Here is a 19,707-nt window from a genome sequence, read left to right on the forward strand (position 1 = left end):
TGTGTGTTGATCTCATATCTTGCTATTTTATTGAAATCACTTACTAACTTTATGTGCTTTCTATATTTAGGATTTTTTATATATAAGATTATGTCATCTGACAATAGAGATAGTTTTCCTTTTACCTTTCCAATATAGATGCTGAAGGCCTTATATTTCCGTTTCTTGTGTCATTGCTCCGGCTAGGATTTCTTTTACAATCTTGAATAGAAACAGTGAAAGCAGACATTCTTGTCTTGTTCCCGATGTCTATTATTACCCTAACCCTCACAGCATACATGAAAATGAACTCCTTTTTTTTTTAAAGATTTTATATATTTATTTGACAGACAGAGGTCACAAGTAGGCAGAGAGGCAGGCAGAGAGAGGGGGAAGCAGGCTCCCTGCTGAGCAGAGAGCCTAACGCGGGGCTTGATCCCAGGATCCTGGGATCATGACCCAAGCGAAGGGTAAAGGCTTTAACCCACTGAGCCATCCAGGTGCCCCCATATTCTTCTTTTAGAGATTTTTTCTTTATTATTTGAGAGAGAGAGAGAGAATGAGTGGGGGGGCAGAGTGAGAGGAAGAAGCAGATTCCCTACTGAATAAGGAGCCCATTGTGGGGCTCGATCCCAGGATTCTATGATCATGATCTGAGCTGAAGGCAGACACTTACCCACCTGAGCCACCTAGGTGCCCCAGCAAACAATTTCTTAGAAAATTCCCCATAATACTATAACTCTGATGTGTGATTATATAACAGACACATTAATTCCTGTTTTAGTATATTCAAGCAGATACAAATCGCAAATGTTTTGTAAAAGATAATTTTCAAGTTTCGTTATACTGTATGCCATGGTTTAAATCTAAGCCGTTTGAATAGGCATCACTATCATGTTTCTCAAACTGTGTTCCTTTTCCTTTAAATATGCCATGCACTTTCCTCTGGAACCTAGACCTGTCAAGGTCTTAAACCCCACATGTTGGATGTTAGCATGTGTCTCAAGAATTCATATACAATGAATTATTAATTAAAGCCTGACAGTTCATGCATAAACACACACACACACCACATTCCTGGAAGGTTGCTCAGAGGCTGTGGGGCAGGGTGCTGACTCTGCCCTGAGCTAGTGCATCTCAAACTTTGCCTTCTGATTCAGTAGACATGGAACAGAGCCCAGATGCAGGATTTCTAACTGCTCCCAGGTGATGTTCAGACTGCTGGGTTAGCAGAGCCCTAAATGACTTCTTCAACTTTGCTGAGCCTTTTACAGGACCCCAGAGCAGAAGAGCACTTCACCGGCCCTGACTTCTTCCAGGGGTTTCTCTCCTTCTTGTATTCCACTCTAACATCCTGTCTAGCCAGAAGGGTTTTACTTGAGTGTTGAATGCTGTTAAGAAACATGCAAAGCAAAATTAGAAGGAAGATGTGATTGCTTTGTACTGTCTCCACTTTCCATGTACCTGTGCTAATCCCTCCCTACAGGTCTTCTTTGGCAATGTGGATTCATCCGGGATAAAACACAATATTTTTAACCCTCCAATCATTGCTCGGTACATCCGTTTGCACCCAACACATTACAGCATCCGCAGCACTCTTCGCATGGAGCTTCTGGGCTGTGATTTAAACAGTAAGTGCCAAGCCATCATGGATCCGCCCCTCTCCCAACCCTGGGGAGGATGAGTCACTGTCCTGGCATTCTCAAGAGTAGGGGGGTTTCCCGGGACACAAAATGGTTAATGCCAAAACCAGTGCAGTCCTGACCAAACCGAGGACTTGGTCACTGTAAGCCTAGGGTTCAGACAGACCTGGGAAGAGCTGACTCAGAAATGAGGGGCTTGTTAGGCTAACAGTAACAGAACCAATGCAGAAATTAATGCCTGGGAAGTGATGTCCTGCTGACGGTCGCCCTGGAGCGTTAGTGGACGCAGGCATCTTCTGACGACTACAGTCCTTCCGTTTCTCTGAGGTTGCAGCATGCCACTGGGAATGGAGAATAAAGCAATAGCAGATGCCCAGATTACTGCCTCATCCTACCTGAATAGCATGTTCGCCACTTGGTCTCCGTCCCAAGCCCGACTACACCTGCAGGGGAGAGCTAACGCCTGGAGGCCTCAGGTAAGAGGTGGCAGATCTTCCATCTAACTGACGCAGAGGAGGGGTGCAGGTTGGGAAAGAACAGAACAGGTCCTTGACTGTTTCTTTAAAGGCATTTCTGTCACCTGATTGTTCCCAAAGGTGCCAGGGTGGTTGTGTCTGGGCGGGGGGAGAAATCTGCATAGCATTTGTGGGGGGGAGTGATCCCTAACTGAGCCTCTGGGCTGCAGAATCTCTAGCGATACTGGGCTGATGTCTTCGTGATGGAACCGTGGTAGCCGAAGTCGGTCTGGCAGACCCTTATCAACAACTGGCCCTCTTCGCACGTTTCTTGGTGCCTCAAAGGAAAGTGGCCATCATGTACAGTTTGCTGGGCACAGTTGTTTTCCCAGAACCACTGAATTTGTGATTTTTCAGTCCCTGAATAGCTCTTATAAGTCCGTCTGTATAGGGCCTGTATATTCATTCAGGAAACACTTACTGGGCTCCTATTAAATGGCAGACCCTGAGGGCACAGGGACGAATCATGAAAAATTGCAGCAGTAAGGTTGCTTAGAGTCTAAGAAGGGAGACTGACAAAGAGACCGTTAAAATGCAGAGTGAGAGGGCGCCTGGGTGGCTCAGTGGGTTAAGCCTCTGCCTTCAGTTCAGGTCATGATCCCGGGGTCCTGGGATCGAGCCCTGCGTCGGGCTCTCTGCTCAGCAGGGAGCCTGCTTCCCTTCCTCTCTCTGCCTGCCTCTCTGCCTACTTGTGATCTCTGTCTGTCAAATAAATAAATAAAATATTTTTTAAAAAATGCAGAGTGATGCCTGCTCTGACATGGTAGGGAAGAAATTTTCTGGGGGCAAATAGTAACCAATAGGTTACTAGTCTAACTGACTTTCCCCAGGCAAATAATCCAAAAGAGTGGCTGCAAGTGGACTTCCAGAAGACAATGAAAGTCACAGGAGTCATCACGCAGGGGGTGAGGTCTCTCCTCACTGACATGTATGTGAAGGAGTTCCTCATCGCCGGCAGTCAGGATGGCCGCAGCTGGACTCTTGTTCTTCAGAATGGCCAAGTAAAGGTATGCCGGTCTCATGGGAGAGGCCCAAAATCTCTCCTAGGGCTGGACATTTAGAAACATAACAAGGTTGATATAGGATCAAACTTTGAGGACATATTTTATTGAGTACCTGTAGTAATAGGACACCATGAAAGACATTTGGGGAGGACACGGTGACTCTAAGCAAGGATGTACAATCCCAGGAAAGAGGAGAGGAGAGCCAAAAGTTGATTAACCTGTGGATGTTGATGTCATCCAGGATGATGGCGAGAAGCAGGGGGTGAAGAACTCCTTTTTCTTGGCTGATTCTTTAAGTCTCAGATAAACACCATCTCCAGGAGGAATTCCCTGGTCCTCCAACGCTGCGTTAGACTTCCACTTCTGGTGGCTCAGTGGACCAGGATATAGATAATCTATATTCCAGAAGACATTCCCATTTTTAAAAGGGTTTATCTCTGATACATGCTACCATATAGATGAACCTTGAACACATTATGTTAAATGAAATAGGCCACACCCCACAATGGGTCATGGGGCATGTGGCAGACTGAAATAAGCCAGACATAAAAGGACAAGTGTTGTATGAGTCCATTTCCATGACTGTACTAGTGAGCCTTCTCCAGAGAAACAGAACTGATAGAGTGTGTGTGTGTGTATGTCTGTGTATCAAGAGATAATTGTAAGGAACTGGCTCATGGTTATGAAAGCTGACAAGTCCCACGATCTTCAGGTTGAACCAGCAAGCTGGAGACCCAGGAGTACCAATGGTCGAGTTCTGTCTGAGTCCAAGAGCCTGAGAACCAAGATGGGTGATGGTGTAAATTCCAGGCTGGAGGCCAGCAGGCTCAAGACTTAGGAAGAGTAATTCAGCTTGAGCCCCAAAGCTAGTAAAGCCAAAGTCCGGGTTAAAGGCAGTCAGGCAGGAAGAGTTATCTTGTATTTAAAGGAAGGTCAGCCTTTTTGTTCTATTCGGGCTTTCAAACAATTGGAGGGCAATCTGCTTTCTTCACTCTACCATTTGAATGTTAATCTCATCCAAAAACATCCTCAACAACATACCCAGGATAGTTTGACCAAATATCCAGGCACCTCCTACCTAGCCAAATTGACACACAAAATTAACAATTACAGGGGCGTCTGAGTGGCTCAGTGGGTTAAGCTGCTGCCTTTGGCTCAGGTCATGATTCTAGGCTCCTGGGATCAAGTCCCACTCTGGCTCCTTGCTCAGCGGGGAGCCTGCTTCTCTCTCTGCCTCTCCCTGCCACTCTGCCTGCTCGTGCACACACTCTCACGTGCTCCTGCTCTCTCCCTCTGACAAATAAGTAAATAAAATCTTTTTTAAAATTAACAATTATAATGAGGTAGCTGGAAGGGCAAGTTCATGGACACTGAAAGTAGAACAGAGAGGTTACCAAACACTTGGGGGAGAGGATAATGGAGAGTTACTGTGTAATGCATTGAGTTTCAGTTTTGCAAGATGAAGAATTCTGGAGATGGACAGTGGTGATGCTTGTAAAACATCGTGAATCTATTTAATGCCAAAGAATTGTACACTTAAAACTGGACAAAATGGTAAATCCTTTGTTATGTATATATTACCCCAATAAAAAGACTATCTCACTTACAGAACATATTTCTTTTTTTAAAAAAATATTTTATTCTTTTATTTGAGAGGGAGAGAGAGCACAAGCAAGAGCATAAGAACAGGCAGAGGGAGAATCGGTCTTCCCGCAAGGCAGGGAGCCTGATGTGGGACTCAATCCCAGGACCCCAGGATCATGGCCTGAGCTGAAGGCAGATGCTTTACCCACTGAGCCACCCAGACACCCTATAGCACACACTTCTTAATGCATTGTTACACTTGGCAAGGCAAGGGGTCCTCACCAATGAGAACAACAACAACAAAAACCCATGAGCTTTGATTTGAAAATAATGAGCTGAAATCAGAGCAAAGAGAGGTAAAATATGAGAAAATGTAAAATGGATGAACTTTCCCAAAGGAAAATACTTATATTAGTTGTTAGGACTTATATTGCTATTAGGACTAAGCTTTGAGCAAATTGCCAGAACTGAATGCATTTGGTAATGAACTCCAGAAGGGATAAAGTAGTTGTGGGTTAGTAGCAGCTCTGGGCCTCTGGCAGAACTGTGCTCAAGTCCGCTCAGAAGAAAGCACTCCCAGTGTAGGTCTCCCATGATTCCCACATCCTAAAATGATAAGATAATAAATACTAGCAAACACGCAAGACAACAAACCAACTTGACCACAAGTGAGCCCCTCTGGCTGGCTCAGTCGGTAGAGCATATGACTCCTGATCTCAGAAGCATGAGGTCAAACCCCCAAGCTGGGTGTGGAGCCTACTTTTTAGAAAAATTTTATTTATTTGCAAGAGAGAGAGAGAGCACACAAGCAGGGGGAGGGGCAGAGGGAAAAGGAGAAACAGACTTCCCACTGAGCAGAGAGCAATCTCTGGAACCCCGGATCATGACCTGAGCCAAAAGCAGATGCTCAACCGACTGAGCCACCCAGGTGCCCCAGATGTAGAGCCAACTTTCAATTCTTTTTTTAAAAAATGTTCTATTTATTTATTTGATAGACAGAGATCACAAGCAGGCAGAGAGGCAGGCAGAGAGAGAGGAGGAAGCAGGCTCCCTGCTGAGCAGAGAACCACCCCCCCAGTATGGGTCTTGGTTCCAGGATCCTGGGATCATGACCCAAGCCAAAGGCAGAGTCTTTAACCCACTAAGCCACCCAGGTGCCCCTAGAACCAACTTTCAAAAAAATTTTTAATTAAATTTTAAAAAAACAAGTAAGCAGATACAATCAATACATAAATGCATACATACATAATACCTAATACATAAACAATCCAAAAACATCAGATATTGATGGACTATGAAAACATAAGAATAAATGACAAACTATCTAAAATTATTAGGTTGTTTTGGGAAAACCAAAGTACTTTTAGAAATGAAGAACATAGGGGTGCCTGGGTGGCTCAGTCGGTTGAGTGTCTACCTTTGGCTTGGGTCATGGTCAGGGGGTCCTGCCCCTGGGATCGAGTCCTGCATCCGACTCCTTGCTCAGCAGGAGAGCCTGCTTCTCCCTCTCCCTCTGCCTGCCACTCCCCCTGCTTGTGCTCTCTCATTCTCTCTCTCTCTCTGTCAAATAAGTAAAATCTTTTAAAAAAATGAAAAACAGTTGCTGAAGCTTGAAAATCAAAGAAAAATTTAACAGCAGATTAGACATAACGAAAGAGAATTTAGTCAATTGGAAGATATAGCTGAAATTATCTAGGACAGAGCAGAGACAAGACATGTAATAGGACATTACATAACTGTGATCCCAGAGTGAAAGGGACAATATAGTGGAGAAATGGCCAAGTGTTAACTTTAAAAAGAAAACTGCCAGTTATTTTATCTGCAAAAATTGATTATTTTAGAATAGCAGAGAATTCCAGTCTGGAACAGGGCAGAACCATAGATAAGTCTGCAGCACAGAAGAGAGGCACACCCTTTTATACAGAAAGGGGGAAGCTGGAATAAACCAGAAGTTGGAAGTGTAGTGGTTTCTCATTGGATGAGCTGTGACTGTCTCCTATGGGCTGGGCTGCTGCCAGGATGAGGGTGGATGAGAGGTGAACCTTCCGTCCGTCCTTCTCTGGTAGGAAAGTCGTAAAGAAAGCCATCTCTTCTTGTGGGATCTTCAGTTGAGGACAAGTGGTAAGGTGTGTAAGCTCACCCTGCTGGCCTCCTGACTCCATTCTAAAGGGGTTTCCTTTTATTCATTTTCACAAAACAAACAAGGACAACCAATTTTGCCACTTGTATTCAACATTTTACTGGAAGTTATAACCAGAGAAATTAGTCAAGAGAAAAAAATAAAAGGCATCTAAATTGGAAAGGAAGAAATGAATCTCTCTTCACCGATGCTATGAATATGTATTTTTAATTGCATAAAACCACCCATAACTCGTCTACAGAATAGTGAGAATACAAAGAATCCTGTGAGTTTCTGTTTAAAAGGAAGTAGAGAATAAACCAGCAAAGCCAGCTGAGCTAGCTCCCGAGTGCACTCTGGATCATCTAGGAGAGACTGTTCAAAAAACAGAAATGCTGAGTGGTAGGAAACAGATAAAATCACTCTGGTGAGAAGAATTCCCACACAGAGTGAGGAAATGTTAACATTCAAGACCTATGGGTCAGGGCATTGGCTTCTGGAACTGAAAGGAAAAGTATTGAGAGTATGTGGGACTAGAGGTGACACCATTCCTGGTGAAGGGGGATATGCCTGCCGGAGGCCTGGGGATGATCAACTGGTGGAGATCAAGTGACCTATGAAAGCAAAAGCAAACCTTGTCGCAGACGCCGGCCCCTTTTCCGACCCACCTGCTAAAGATATTGCACTTCACTTTACCAACAGTAGAGGATGCTCTTGGACTAACGAACCTACTGCTCCACCCTACAGAAGACCACCTGTTACTGCTGGAACAAGAAATTAGAATTTCTAAACGAACAGAAAACAGCAGATGAGATAAAAGGTATTATTGTTCTTGATTGTTCACTGCCCACTTTCTTGAAAACTCCATTGACTTTGGGCTTGGCAACAGTCCTCATTTTGACCAATGGAATGTAAGTCCAAACAGAAACTTGCCGTGTGTGTCCGACTCAGTCTCTTGTGCCTCTGCCATGAGATAACAGTGTCCAACGTGAGATGACACACTGCACAGGAGCCTCGGCCTGGGTCAGTGCTTTGTCTCTAGGTCACATTTCCCAGTCAGAGGAAGCTGGGGTGCTTAGAAAGCTTACTGATTCCAAAGCTGGAGCAGAGAAACTGCCAGGTACCTGCAGAACACCTTGATGCTTGAATGCATGGACGCTGATGCAGTCTTACGAGGAGGACACAAGAGGTGGGTGGAAAGGGTTCCTGCTGGTCAAATTTGAGACAATTTGAGCATCAGAAAGAATAATGATGCTAACATTATAATACATACAAGAAAGAAGGAATCCAGGAGTCCAGAATCATAGTTACAAATATAAAGGGGGAGGAGGAGTTTTTCTCCACTGAATTCCAGCTACTAAATGTAGAAGAAATGACAAAATTAGGAAATCAATTTGCAGTCATCAATATACTATTCATACTGAATGCTGAAACCATGGGATGAAAGTTTGCTGGGGAATCTTTACATGGTCTAGAAGTATCATTCTACAGATGGTTAGAGAAGGGAAATGATCACCTCCATAACAGAGTGATCTGGTGGGCCACCTTTTCCACGTGATCAAACTTCGCATCCTCAATTTATGTGCCAAACTAACATCACGTGTTCCCTGATGTGATGTAAGGGGAAGGACACATCATACACTGGGTTTTCTCACTAAAAATGTTTAACCAAGGGGCACCTGGTGGCGCAGTTGGTTAAGCTTCAGACTCTTGGTAGAGGCTGAGGTTTCTATCTCAGGGTTGTAATATTCCCTCTTCCCTTCCTGATTGGGCTCTCTCTGTTTTTCTCTGTCTCTAAGAGAAAGGAAGAAATGTTAAAAAAAATATTTAACCAAAATCTAATGAGAGGGATGCCTGGGTGCTCAGGCAGCTGCTTTCGGCTCAGGTCATGATCCCAGCGTCCTGGGATCGAGTCCCACATCAGGCTCCTTGCTCCGCAGGCAGCCTGCTTCTCCCTCTGCCTCTGACTCTGCCTTCCACTCTGTCTGCCTGTGCTCGCTCTCGCTCTCTCTCTGACAAATAAATAAATAAAATCTTTAAAAAAAAATCTAATGAGAAAACAGTCACACAAATTTAGAATGTCGGCCATTCTACAACACAATAGTCCTAGACACTTAAACATGTCGGTGTCAGGAAGGAAAAAAAAGTCCAGAAACTAGGAGTCTGTTCTGGATTAAAGGTGATTTACAGAGATGATAAGTAAGTGTGATGTGTAATTTTTATTAGATTCTGGATTGGAAATATTGTGTAAGGGATATCGTATTGGTAACTGGAAATTTTTAAACATTAGGCTCTATTATATCAGCATGACATTTGGCGGACATGATAATGTTATCCTGTGATTACAAACACCCTTGTTCTCAGGTAGTTCAGAAGATGTGTGCGTGCCTGTGTGTGTGTGGAAGCGCGTGTGGAAAAATGGGAGACATTCGTGAGTGCAGGTAAAGGACCTGCGGTTCGCGGCATCATTCAGTCGGGGACAGGTGCCGAGGCGGGTGCGGGCCGCGCTGCGGACGCGGGTAGCGGCCTGCGGCTGCCACAGTGGGAAGCCCGGGGGCCGCCGGGGGCAGGGGGGCAAGCGTTGTCACGTACTTCCCGTCAGACAACCAATAACTGCCGTCCTCCTTCTTGCAGGCTTTTCAGGGAAATCAAGACTCCTTCACCCCCGTGGTGAATCCTCTGGACCCGCCGCTCCTGACGCGGTACCTTCGAATTTACCCGCAGAGCTGGAAACGCCAGATCGCCCTGCGGCTGGAGGTGCTGGGCTGTGAGACAGAGCAGCAACCCTGACCGTCCCGGCCCCGCTCCCGGCTTCCGGTTTTCGAGCCCCGCCCCCGGCTTTCCGGTCCCGAGCACCGCCCCCGGCTTTCCGGTTCCCAGCCCCGCCTCCAGCTTCCGGTTCTGCGTGTGTGAACGGCGCAGTCCCAGCAGACGTGCCACATCGGTCCGCTCCCCGCGTCGCGAGGAAGGGAGGGAGCCGTCTGGAAAGCGGCCTCCTCCTGACAAATCAGGCCGCCCGCGGCAACCCCTTCCTCTTTTATGGGAAAACAGGCTGTTAAAGTTGGCAGGACATCGCGTGATGTAAGCATGTCAGGTTAGGCTTCATACATTTCAAATAAAACTCATGTGTTCCTTCTCCTGGTGAGGCCTGGAGCAAAACACATCTGGGGGGCACGTCGTCGTCGCCGGGAGGCCAGATGCAAGTCATTTCAACAAGCAGCAAACCACAAAATTCAAGAACCAGCACCAAAAGTCGCTTCCGCCCCCTCACAGCTATGGGTCTGGACGGCTGTGATTACCTCCGTCGGCCTGTCGGACTCGCGCCTCAAACAGAGGCGTGGGGGGGCGTACGAGCGCGGGTCCCCGCCGGTCCTTGCCGGTTGCAAACCGCATAGGCCTGGATGCACACGCGCTTTGCTGACGACTGCATCCACAGATCAGAGTTTTAAAGGGGCGGATGGCTTTGACGAGTTCAAGTTAACCTCAGAAAGACGTACACGTGGAGCCATTAGGCCTTAATTCTAGCCGACAAGTAAAGCGGTAGGTAAAGATCCCATGTGTAAAATGACAGCATCCCCTTGAAATTTGTGGTGACTGGGAAAGCTGATACTCAGAGCTGTGAAGGGCAAGTATCCCCACAGAAAAACGAGGGGCACCCATGGGCGTCTCGAAATGAGCCTTCACCTTGCCCCAGGCCTCCCTCCGGGGGCTTCTCTCACCAGCATATCCCAGACAGCAGCGGCTAGAGTCAAGGACAGGCGACAAAACGGCGGCAGAAAGCAGCCATGGTTGGCAATTTGCAAACAGGTTTAATCCTGTTTGGAGGAGAAAAATGTGTTACAAACTCAGAAGAAGTAAGAAAATAGATTCTTTTTTCCCAAGCTCAAGCGTTTTCTAACAATCCAGCTGGACACTAAAGTGACCTTCCGGGAAGCACACCGTAGCTGTCGCACTGTGATCACAGACCACGACCCACGAGAGTACAAAGGGTTATAATTCTGTAAGACCGTAATGTTAGAGGTTATTGCAGAAATCAATACATTGTTTTCCTTAACAGCCTGGTAGAGAAGTGAACCCCACAGGTGATACGCTTTTATTTCCTGGGAGCGGGTTAGCGCCCTTGTTAAGGCCATCTATCCCTACCAGCTGGCTGTGTCTCTATTTCTCCAATGCTCCTGCACCCAGGCCTTTTGTCTTCCTGCTGGTTTCCTCAATAACTACTTAAATAAAAGCTTGGTACATACAAACAGATGGTTTCGAGAGCTGAATTTTTACCCTGGAAATAAAAATGTGGACACTAACTTACAGACACTAACTTACGGAGGGCACCACCTGCAATGTGACAGGCAACAAGGAATCATAAAACACTGCACCAAAAATTGACGAAGGACGGTATGGTGATCACGGAACATGATTAAAAAACAGCAAACACACAGAATAGCAGGATGGACTTCCGAAAACCAAATTAGTGAGTTAGAAGATCAGATTAAATTGAGGTCAGGGTAGAAAGCGAAATCATTTATGAGAGGTACAATAAAATTTTAAAAATTAGAAATTTTTAAATTTCTTGATCCAGGAGAACTTTATAAGGAGACTGAAAGAGAAATGGGCGTTCCAAGGTGAGTAAGTTCTAGAGCTGTGCTGTACAATATTGTATATTGTGTATGTGTTAGGCACTTCAACATTTCACAGGGTAAGCTATGTTAAGTGTTCTTACCACAATAAAAATTGAAAGTTCCTGAAAGATCCAATTGGATATGGTCAAATAAAACAATAGGAAAAAATTCTTTGGGATATAATCATCAAACAAACTTGAATCTTTGGATCCAAGTCTCATAGTGCAGAGCAAAATTAAACAAACACCAGAACAAAACACAGCCTGGGGCTTTGCTAAATTCCAGGGGTAATGTAGAAGAATGAAAATGTGCATTGTTTACTGGCATAAACCTAGTCAATTAGCAAAACAGACACTATTGCTAGCACCAGAAAACCCACACTATGTTATAATGCTGATTGAGTTACTTACAAAAGCACTGAGATCATAGCAAGGTAATTATCAGAAGATCAGGAAACAAATTCACTCTCCTATGACAAATACAGTCTCTAACTCTGAGCAAATATAATTTTCTGTCACAAACATTTTATCAAACATAATCTCAAGGTTACAAGCCAACAATCTTTGGAAGATACATATTAAAACAAGTCTGTCTTCCAATGTTCTAAACAAGTTTAGGACTACCTCGGTGGCTCTGTCGACTGGGAGTCTGCCTTCGCCTTGGGTCATGATCTGGGATCCTGGGATCCAACCCCAAGTTGAGCCCTGTATCAGGCTCCCTGCTCTGCAGGGAGTTTGCTTCTCCCCACTCCCTCTACCTGCTGCTCCCCCCACTCATGCTCTCTCTCCATCTATCTCTCTCAAATAAATAAATCTTTTTTTAAAAGAGAAGTTTAGTGAAAAGACTTTATAGAAATGCAGCTTTATGATGACAAGATACAGATTCAGACTTAACTCTATTGTTTATAAAATAACTGTAACTGTAATAAAATAATTTCTACCCTTCTTCCTTGACCAGAGTGGTGACTGACAGTGCTCCTAGAAACTTTGTGGGTACAATTTTATCTGTATTGCTAACCAAGACTGAGACTATTTATTTATAAAATTTTATTGAGAGATATATTTTTAAAAAGATTTTATTTATTTGACAGAGACAGAGAGATCATAATTAGACAGAGAGGCAGGCGGTGGGTGGGGGAGCAAGCTTCCTGCTGAGCAGAGAGCCCGATGTGGTGCTTGATCCCAGGAAGCTGAGATCATGACCTGAGCCAAAGGCAAAGGCTTAACCCACTGAGCCACCCAGGTGCCCCTACTGAGAGATATCTTAAAAGACCTAAATAATTGGAATTAGAAGACTCAATGTTACAAAAATGTCGGTTCTTCACAGAGAGATCTCTAGATTCAACACAATCTCAATCTAAATTTCAGCATTTTCTCATTGTGGAATCAAGCATGGGGAAATGTAAAAGACCAAGAATAGCCAAAATATTCCTAATATAAGATATCAGATATTTTATTTTATTTATAAATATCTCATTTATTTATTCATGAGAGACAGAGAGAGAGGCAGAGGGAGAAGCAGATTCTCTGCTCGAGCAGGGAGCCTGATGCGGGACTTGATCCCAGGACCCTGGTACCATGACCTCGGCTGAAGGCAGACACTTAACCAGCTGAGCCACTCAGGCACCCTATTTTATTTCATTTTCTAATATTTTTAATTTATTTTTAAGTAAGCTCTATACCCAGCATGGGGCTTAAACTCACAACTCTGAGATCAAGAGTCACATGCTCTACTGACTGAGCCAGGCAAATGCCCCAGAAACATTTATTTTAAAGCTATAGTAATTGGGGAACCTGGGTAGTTCAGTCATTAAATGTCTGCCTTCGGCTCAGGTCATGATCCCGGGGTCCTGGGATGGAGCCCGAGGGGAGCCCCGCATCAGGCCCCCTGCTGGGTGGGCAGCCCGCTTCTCCCTCTCCCTCTCCCCCTGCTTGTGTTCCTTCCCTCGCTGTGTCTCTCTCTGTCAAATAAATAAATAAAAACTTTTAAAAAACAAAGTCACAGTAATTAAGACAAGGTGCTATTGACACAAGGACAGATCAATAGACTAGTGGAACATATTAGAATCCAGAAGTAGACCCACATTATATATGGACACTTGATTTATGATAAAATAGCTCTCCAGAACAGTAGTACCAGGTCAATCAGAATCCATGTGAAAAATTGATATTTGTGGCACATAGCCAGCTCAGTCAGTAGAGAATGTGACTTTTGATCTCAGAGTCATGCATGTTGAGGGTAGTGATTACTAAAAATAAGTTAATCAATAAACTTAAAAAAAGCTATTTTTTAAGAAATAAAATTTGACCCCTTCCTTGCTCTATATGAAAATAAAGTCAGTTTTAGGTTAATTAAACCTCTATGAGCAGCAAACAATGAAATTTCTAGGAGCGTCATAGATAAGTTTCTTAAACAGCATCCCCAAAACCACTAACCATGAAGGAAAAGATTGATCAATTTGACCACATTTAAATTCGGACCTTCTGTCCATTCACAGAGTGGGAGGAAATATTTGCAGTATGTGCAATTGACGAATGCATATGGAGCAGGTGGCACTGTCTTCTGCTGTTTATTTATTTCAGGAGATAATCTGGCATAATCTACTGAAGTCGGGCATGTAAATGCCCTACGATGATTCTCTCGGATAATGACCTAGGAGTAGAATTGCCATGTGAACCAGGAGACAGCTCCAAACTGGAAACTGGCCTTATTGCATATGTTTCCTAGTGGCTCTGTTTTTTTAAAGATTTTATTTATTTATTTGACAGAAAAAGAGAAAGCACACAAGCAGGGGGAGTGGCAGGCAGAGGGAAAGGGAGAAGTAGACTTCCCACTGAGCAGAGAGCCTGATGGGGGGCTTGATCCCAGGAAGCTGGGGACATGACCCGAGCCAAAGGCAGACACTTAATGACTGAGCCACCCAGGCACCTCTTTAGTGGCTCATTTTATTTATTTTTTATTTTTTAAGATTTTATTTTATGTATTTGACAGAGAGAGAGATCACAAGTAGGCAGAGCAGCAGGCAGGAGAGGGAAAAGCAGGCTCTCTGCTGAGCAGAGAGCCTGATACGGCACTCAATCCCAGGACCCTGGGATCATGACCCAAGCTGAAGGCAGAAGTTTAACCCACTGAGCCACCCAGGCACCCCAAGTGGCTCATTTTAATTGCTGTATGCTCTTCCATTATATAGTATATATCACAATTTATCCACTGTTTTTCTGATAGAATTCTAATACATCATTTATGCTGGTTCTTCTATGGAGGTGATCATCTTTTCTTAAAAATTAACTTGTAAGATGGGGTACCTCAGTGGCTCAGTCGGTTGAACATCCAGCTCTTGGTTTCAGCTCAGGACATGGTCTCAGGGGTCATGGGATTAAGCCCCAGGTTGGGTTCTGCCCTCAGTAGGGAGTCTGCTTGAGGATTGCCCCTCCCCACACTCATTCACCCACATGCTCACTCTCTCTGTCTCTGTCTTTCTCTATAATAAATAAATATATACTAAAAAAAAAAAAAAAAAAAAACCTCGTGGGGCGCCTGAGTGGCTCAGTTTTTAAGCATCTGCCTTCAGCTCAGGTGATGATCCCAGGGTGCTGGGATGGAGCTCCACATCGGGCTCCCTGCTTAGTGGGGCTCCTGCTTCCTCCTTTCTCTCCGCCCTGCCCGCTCATGCTCTTTCTCTCTGAAAATAAATAAATAAAATATTTTTAAAACAAAACAAAACAAAAAATCATTAACTTATAACAGTTCTCTGTGTGTTGAGGATCTTAACTTATTTGTCATATATGCTATGAAATGTATTACCTAATTTGTCATTCATCAGTTATATTTCTTTACAATATTTTGTTTTATGAAAGCTTTACATTTTTATGCAATAAATTTATCATCAGTACTTTCTTTTTATTTATTTATTTATTTATTTGACAGACAGAAATCACAAGTAGGCAGAGAGGCAGAGAGAGAGGGGGAAGCAGGCTCCCCACTGAGTGGAAAGCCCAATGCGGGGCTCGATCCCAGGACTCTGGGATCATGACCTGAGCTGAAGGCAGAGGTTTTAACCCACTGAGCCACCCAGGCGCCCCTATCATCATTATTTTCAATTATGGTTTGGGGTTTTATGACATGCTTAAAGTAGCTTTTTCCACACCAAGATTATAAAAACATTAACCCATATTTTATTCCAATATGTATATGGTTTTATTTTTGTTTGGTCCTTGATCCATCTAGAAGTTATTGGTTTTCGTGTGTAGGGCCTTTCCTTCCATGCATCCAAATGAATTGTCCATCATCATATTAAGCCATCTCTCTTTTCCCCACTAATATGAACTGTCATTTTGATCATTCAAGTCATGTGTACAGTAGACACCACGGGGCAAATAAAATACCTGATAATTCTTTGAGCCTAAAAGGAAACACAGGTGTTTGTACATAGGCAGAAAAAGATGCTCTGTGTTTAGCTATCAGAGAGAGGTAGGGGGAGGGTCGTATGTATAGATGATGTCATAAGGAGCGGTGGAATTCTAGTTGGAATTTTAGAGACTTTAGGGGGAGACTCTGACCAGTGTCTTCCACAGACCACGGCACTCTGAAGACTGAAGCCTAATTCACTGACTTTTTTGGTTCCCTTGTCCCTAAGTCAATTTTCAGGTAAGCAGCTTCCCACCTGACATGGGTCTCTTTAAGTCCTGTCAAACAGAACTGAATGTATTAGTTATAAATGTCTTAAGTAATAGAAAGTCCAAATTAGGGGGCACCTTGGTGGCTCAGTTGGTGAAGCATTTGCCTTCAGCTAAGGTCATGATCCTGGAGTCCCGGGTTCGAGCCCCAGGATCGAGCCCCGTGTCCAGCTGCCTGCTTAGTGGAGAGTCTGCTTCTCCCTCTGCCTCTCACCCTGCTTGTTCTCTCTCTGTCTCTCAAATAAATAAATAAAATCCTTAAAAAAAGAGAATCCAAATTAGAATAGCTCAAATAGGGGTTATTTTTCTCATACTAAGCAGCCTAGAGGTGGGCAGATGGAGGTGTTTGTTTAGTGACTTGAAACTGTCATAGTCAAAATAGATGTCATTTTCTTGGCCTTTCCTTCATGTACATTGCCTCGTGGTCACAGATGGCTGCTCCAACTTCAGGTAATCCTTAAACAATGTTCAAGGAGCACAAAGAGAAAATGGTTGCACCATCTCTTTTATCAAGATGGCAAAAAGTCTTCCCAGATGCTACCCAACAGATTTCTGTTAGTCTTCATTGTCCAGAACTATGTTTTTATCTTTTCTTCTATTTTATTTTATTTTTTATCGTGTTATGTTAGTCACCATAGAGTACATCATGAGTTTTTGATGCAGTGTTCCAAGACTCATTGTTTAAGTATAATACCCAGTGCTCCATGCCATCCATGCCCTCCCTAATACCCACCACCGGGCTCTCCCAAACCCCAACCCCTCCCCTGCAAAACACTCAGTTTGTTTCTCAGAGTCCACAGTGTCTCATGGTTCACCTCCCCCTCTGAGTTCCCCCAACTCACTTCTCTCCATCTCCCCATGTCCTCCGTGTTATTCCTTGTGCTCCACAAGTAAGCAAAACCATATGATAATTGACTCTCTCTGCTTGACTTATTTCACTCAGCATAATCTCCTCCAGTCCCATCTATGTTGCTACAAAAGTTGGGTATTCGTCTTTTCTGATGGAGGCATCATACTCCATAGTGTATATGGATCACATCTTCCTTATCCATTCGTCCGTTGAAGGGCATCTTGGTTCTTTCCAGTTTGGCGACTGTGGCCATTGCTGCTATGAACATTGGGGTACAGATGGCCCTTCTTTTCACCACATCTGTGTCTTTGGGGTAAATACCCAGTAAATACCCAGTAGTGCAATTTCAGGGTTATAGGGAAGCTCTATTTGTAATTTCTTAAGGAATCTCCACACTGTTTCCCAAAGTGGCTGCACCAAGTTGCATTCCCACCAGCAGTGTAGGAGGGTTCCCCTTTCTCCACATCCTCTCAACACTCGTTGTTTCCTGCCTTGTTAATTTTGGCCACTCTAATTAGTGTAAGGTGGTATTTCAATGTGGTTTTGATATTAATCTCCCTGATGGTTAATGATATTGAGCATTTTTTCATGTCGGTTAGCCATTTGTATGTCTTCTTTGGAGAAGTGTCTGATCATGTCTTCTGCCCATTTTTGATGTTATTGTTTGATTTTGGGGGTTGAGTTTGAGGAGTTCTCTACAGATCTTGGATATCAGCCCTTAGTAGTGTCATTTATAAATGTCTTCTCCCATTCTTTGGGTTGCCTCTTTGTTTTGTTGACTATTTCCTTTGCTGTGCAGAAGCTTTTGATCTTGATGAAGTCCCAAAAGTTCATTTTCGCTTTTGTTTCCTTTGCCATTGGAGACGTGTCTTGAAAGAAGTTGTTGTGGCCCATGTCAAAGAGGTTGCTGCCTGTGCTCTCCCCTAGGGTTTTGATGGCTTCCTGTCTCATGTTGAGGTCTTTCATCCATTTAGAGTTCATCTTTGTGTGTGGTGTAGTAGAATGGTCCAGTTGCATTCTTCTATATATAGCTGTCCAGTTTCTCAGCACCGTCTATTGGAGAGAATTTTTTTTTTCCCAATTGGGTAGTCATTCCTGAATGTCAAAGATTGGTTGACCATAGAATTAAGGCTCCATATATGGGCTCTCTATTCTGTTCCATTGGTCTATGTGTCTGTTTTTGTGCCAGCCCATGCTGTCTTGGTGATCCCAAGCTTGAAATCAGGCAACATGATGCCCCCACAAGTGTCCAACTCTTAATATCAGCTCAGGTCATGATCTGAGGGTCGTGAGACAGAGCCTCACGTTGGGCTCTGCACTCACTGTGGAGTCTGCTTGAGATCTCTCTCTCTCTCTCTTTCCCTCTCTCTTTGCCCCTCCCCTGCTGCTCACTCTCTCTAAAAAACAAAAACAAAACCTCACCATTTTCTCACTTTTCAGACAAAGCTGCTTTGGAAAGAGCCAAGGAAAAGGACATCTCCCTTTGGCTGGATGAGCCAGGAGTACAGCTGAGTGTCTCTACAGAGAATTCATGGAGCCCTGGAAGGTGCTGAACATTGTGTTTCTGCTGAGTTCCTTGAGCTGTGTGTTGGTGGAGACCGCTGCTTCCTCGACACCACTTTCATCTGCTATTGGGATGCAAGACAAAGCAGGGTCAAAACCACGCTCAAGAGGTTTGTTTGCTATTAGGATCAATGTTCCTCTTATCTTTGTCGGACATAAGACTCAGGTCTCAGGTCAGGAAAAGCTGATTTTGTATTGGTGAAAAATTAGTGTTCACAGGGGCTCCTGGGTTCCTCAGGCAGTTACATGGCTGACTCTTGATTTTGGCTCAGGTCATGATCTCAGGGTCCTGGCATCAAGCCCCTCATTGGGCTCCATGCTTGGTGGGGAGTCTGCTTGGGATTCTCTCTCTTTGCCTCTGCCCCTCCCTCCAGCTCATGCTGTCTCTCATTCTCTCTCAAATAAATCAATATTGATTTTATTGATTTATTTGACAGTGTGAGAGAGCACAAGCAGGAGGAGGGGCCGAGGGAGAGGGAGAAGCAGGCTCTCTGCTGAGCAGGGAGCCCCACATGGGCTCCATCCCAGGACCCTGGAATTGTGACCTGAGCCAAAGGCAGATGCTTCACTGACTGAGCCCCCCAGGCATCCCAATAAATAAATCTTTAAAAACAGCCAAGAAAAGAAAAGATAAATAGAGTTCATAGTAAAGAAGACTATTCTGGTTTGGTCAATTTAGATCAATAAGCCCTAACCCAGCAACTGCTTCACAGAAGGATGTTGAGTAGGAGTTCACAGATGGCCAAACCCAGAGACACTGGTCTTCTGTGAGATATGACAAAGGCTCCCTGAGGACAAAGGGATAATTCCAGTTGTTTGGGAGGAGGGGTTTCGTACAAGGAGGCAAAGATGATATCCATCTGAGAGTACCTTTTTTAAATGCAAATCCCATGAATGACTTAGAGGCATCACCACAAAGTAGTTAAGAGTATAGGCTCTGGGGGTGCCTGGGTGGCTCAGTCGGTTGGGCATCTGCCTTTGGCTTGTGTCATGATCCCAGGGTCCTGGGATCCAGTCCCACATTGGGCTCCATGCTTGGCGGGAAGCCTGCTTCTCTCTCCCTCTGCTGCCCCCCCCCCCATGCTTGTGCTCTCCCTCTCTGTGTCAGATAAATAAAGAAAGAAAGAATATGGGCTCTGGGCAACTATAAGAGCATGA

The 19,707-nt window shown here is 44.4% G+C and overlaps 1 protein-coding gene and 1 long non-coding RNA gene across 4 annotated transcripts in view; one reads left to right on the forward strand and one right to left on the reverse strand.

Moving 5' to 3' along the window:
* Positions 1-11,093, forward strand: part of F8 (coagulation factor VIII) — a gene marked incomplete at its 5' end in the record, with an annotated part of 109,520 nt that extends 98,427 nt beyond the window's left edge. For all 3 annotated transcript variants that reach the window (XM_082716592.1, XM_082716593.1, XM_082716594.1), the window contains 4 exons: positions 1,466-1,610; positions 1,950-2,098; positions 2,968-3,144; positions 9,479-11,093. In XM_082716592.1, coding sequence (XP_082572718.1) covers positions 1,466-1,610; positions 1,950-2,098; positions 2,968-3,144; positions 9,479-9,634 — 627 coding nt within the window. In that variant the 3' untranslated portion in view covers positions 9,635-11,093. The remainder of the gene's footprint in view (positions 1-1,465; positions 1,611-1,949; positions 2,099-2,967; positions 3,145-9,478) is intronic.
* On the reverse strand, positions 4,628-9,575 carry LOC309856034. Its single transcript, XR_014307034.1, has 2 exons — positions 9,437-9,575; positions 4,628-8,053 (listed from the first exon to the last, which is right to left on the reverse strand). It is a non-coding gene; the product is annotated as an uncharacterized lncRNA (long non-coding RNA).
* Positions 11,094-19,707: the final 8,614 nt, after the last annotated feature.

The sequence above is a fragment of the Mustela nivalis genome (genome assembly GCF_964662115.1).
Source record: "Mustela nivalis genome assembly, chromosome: X".
In the NCBI taxonomy this organism is placed as follows: domain Eukaryota; kingdom Metazoa; phylum Chordata; class Mammalia; order Carnivora; family Mustelidae; genus Mustela; species Mustela nivalis.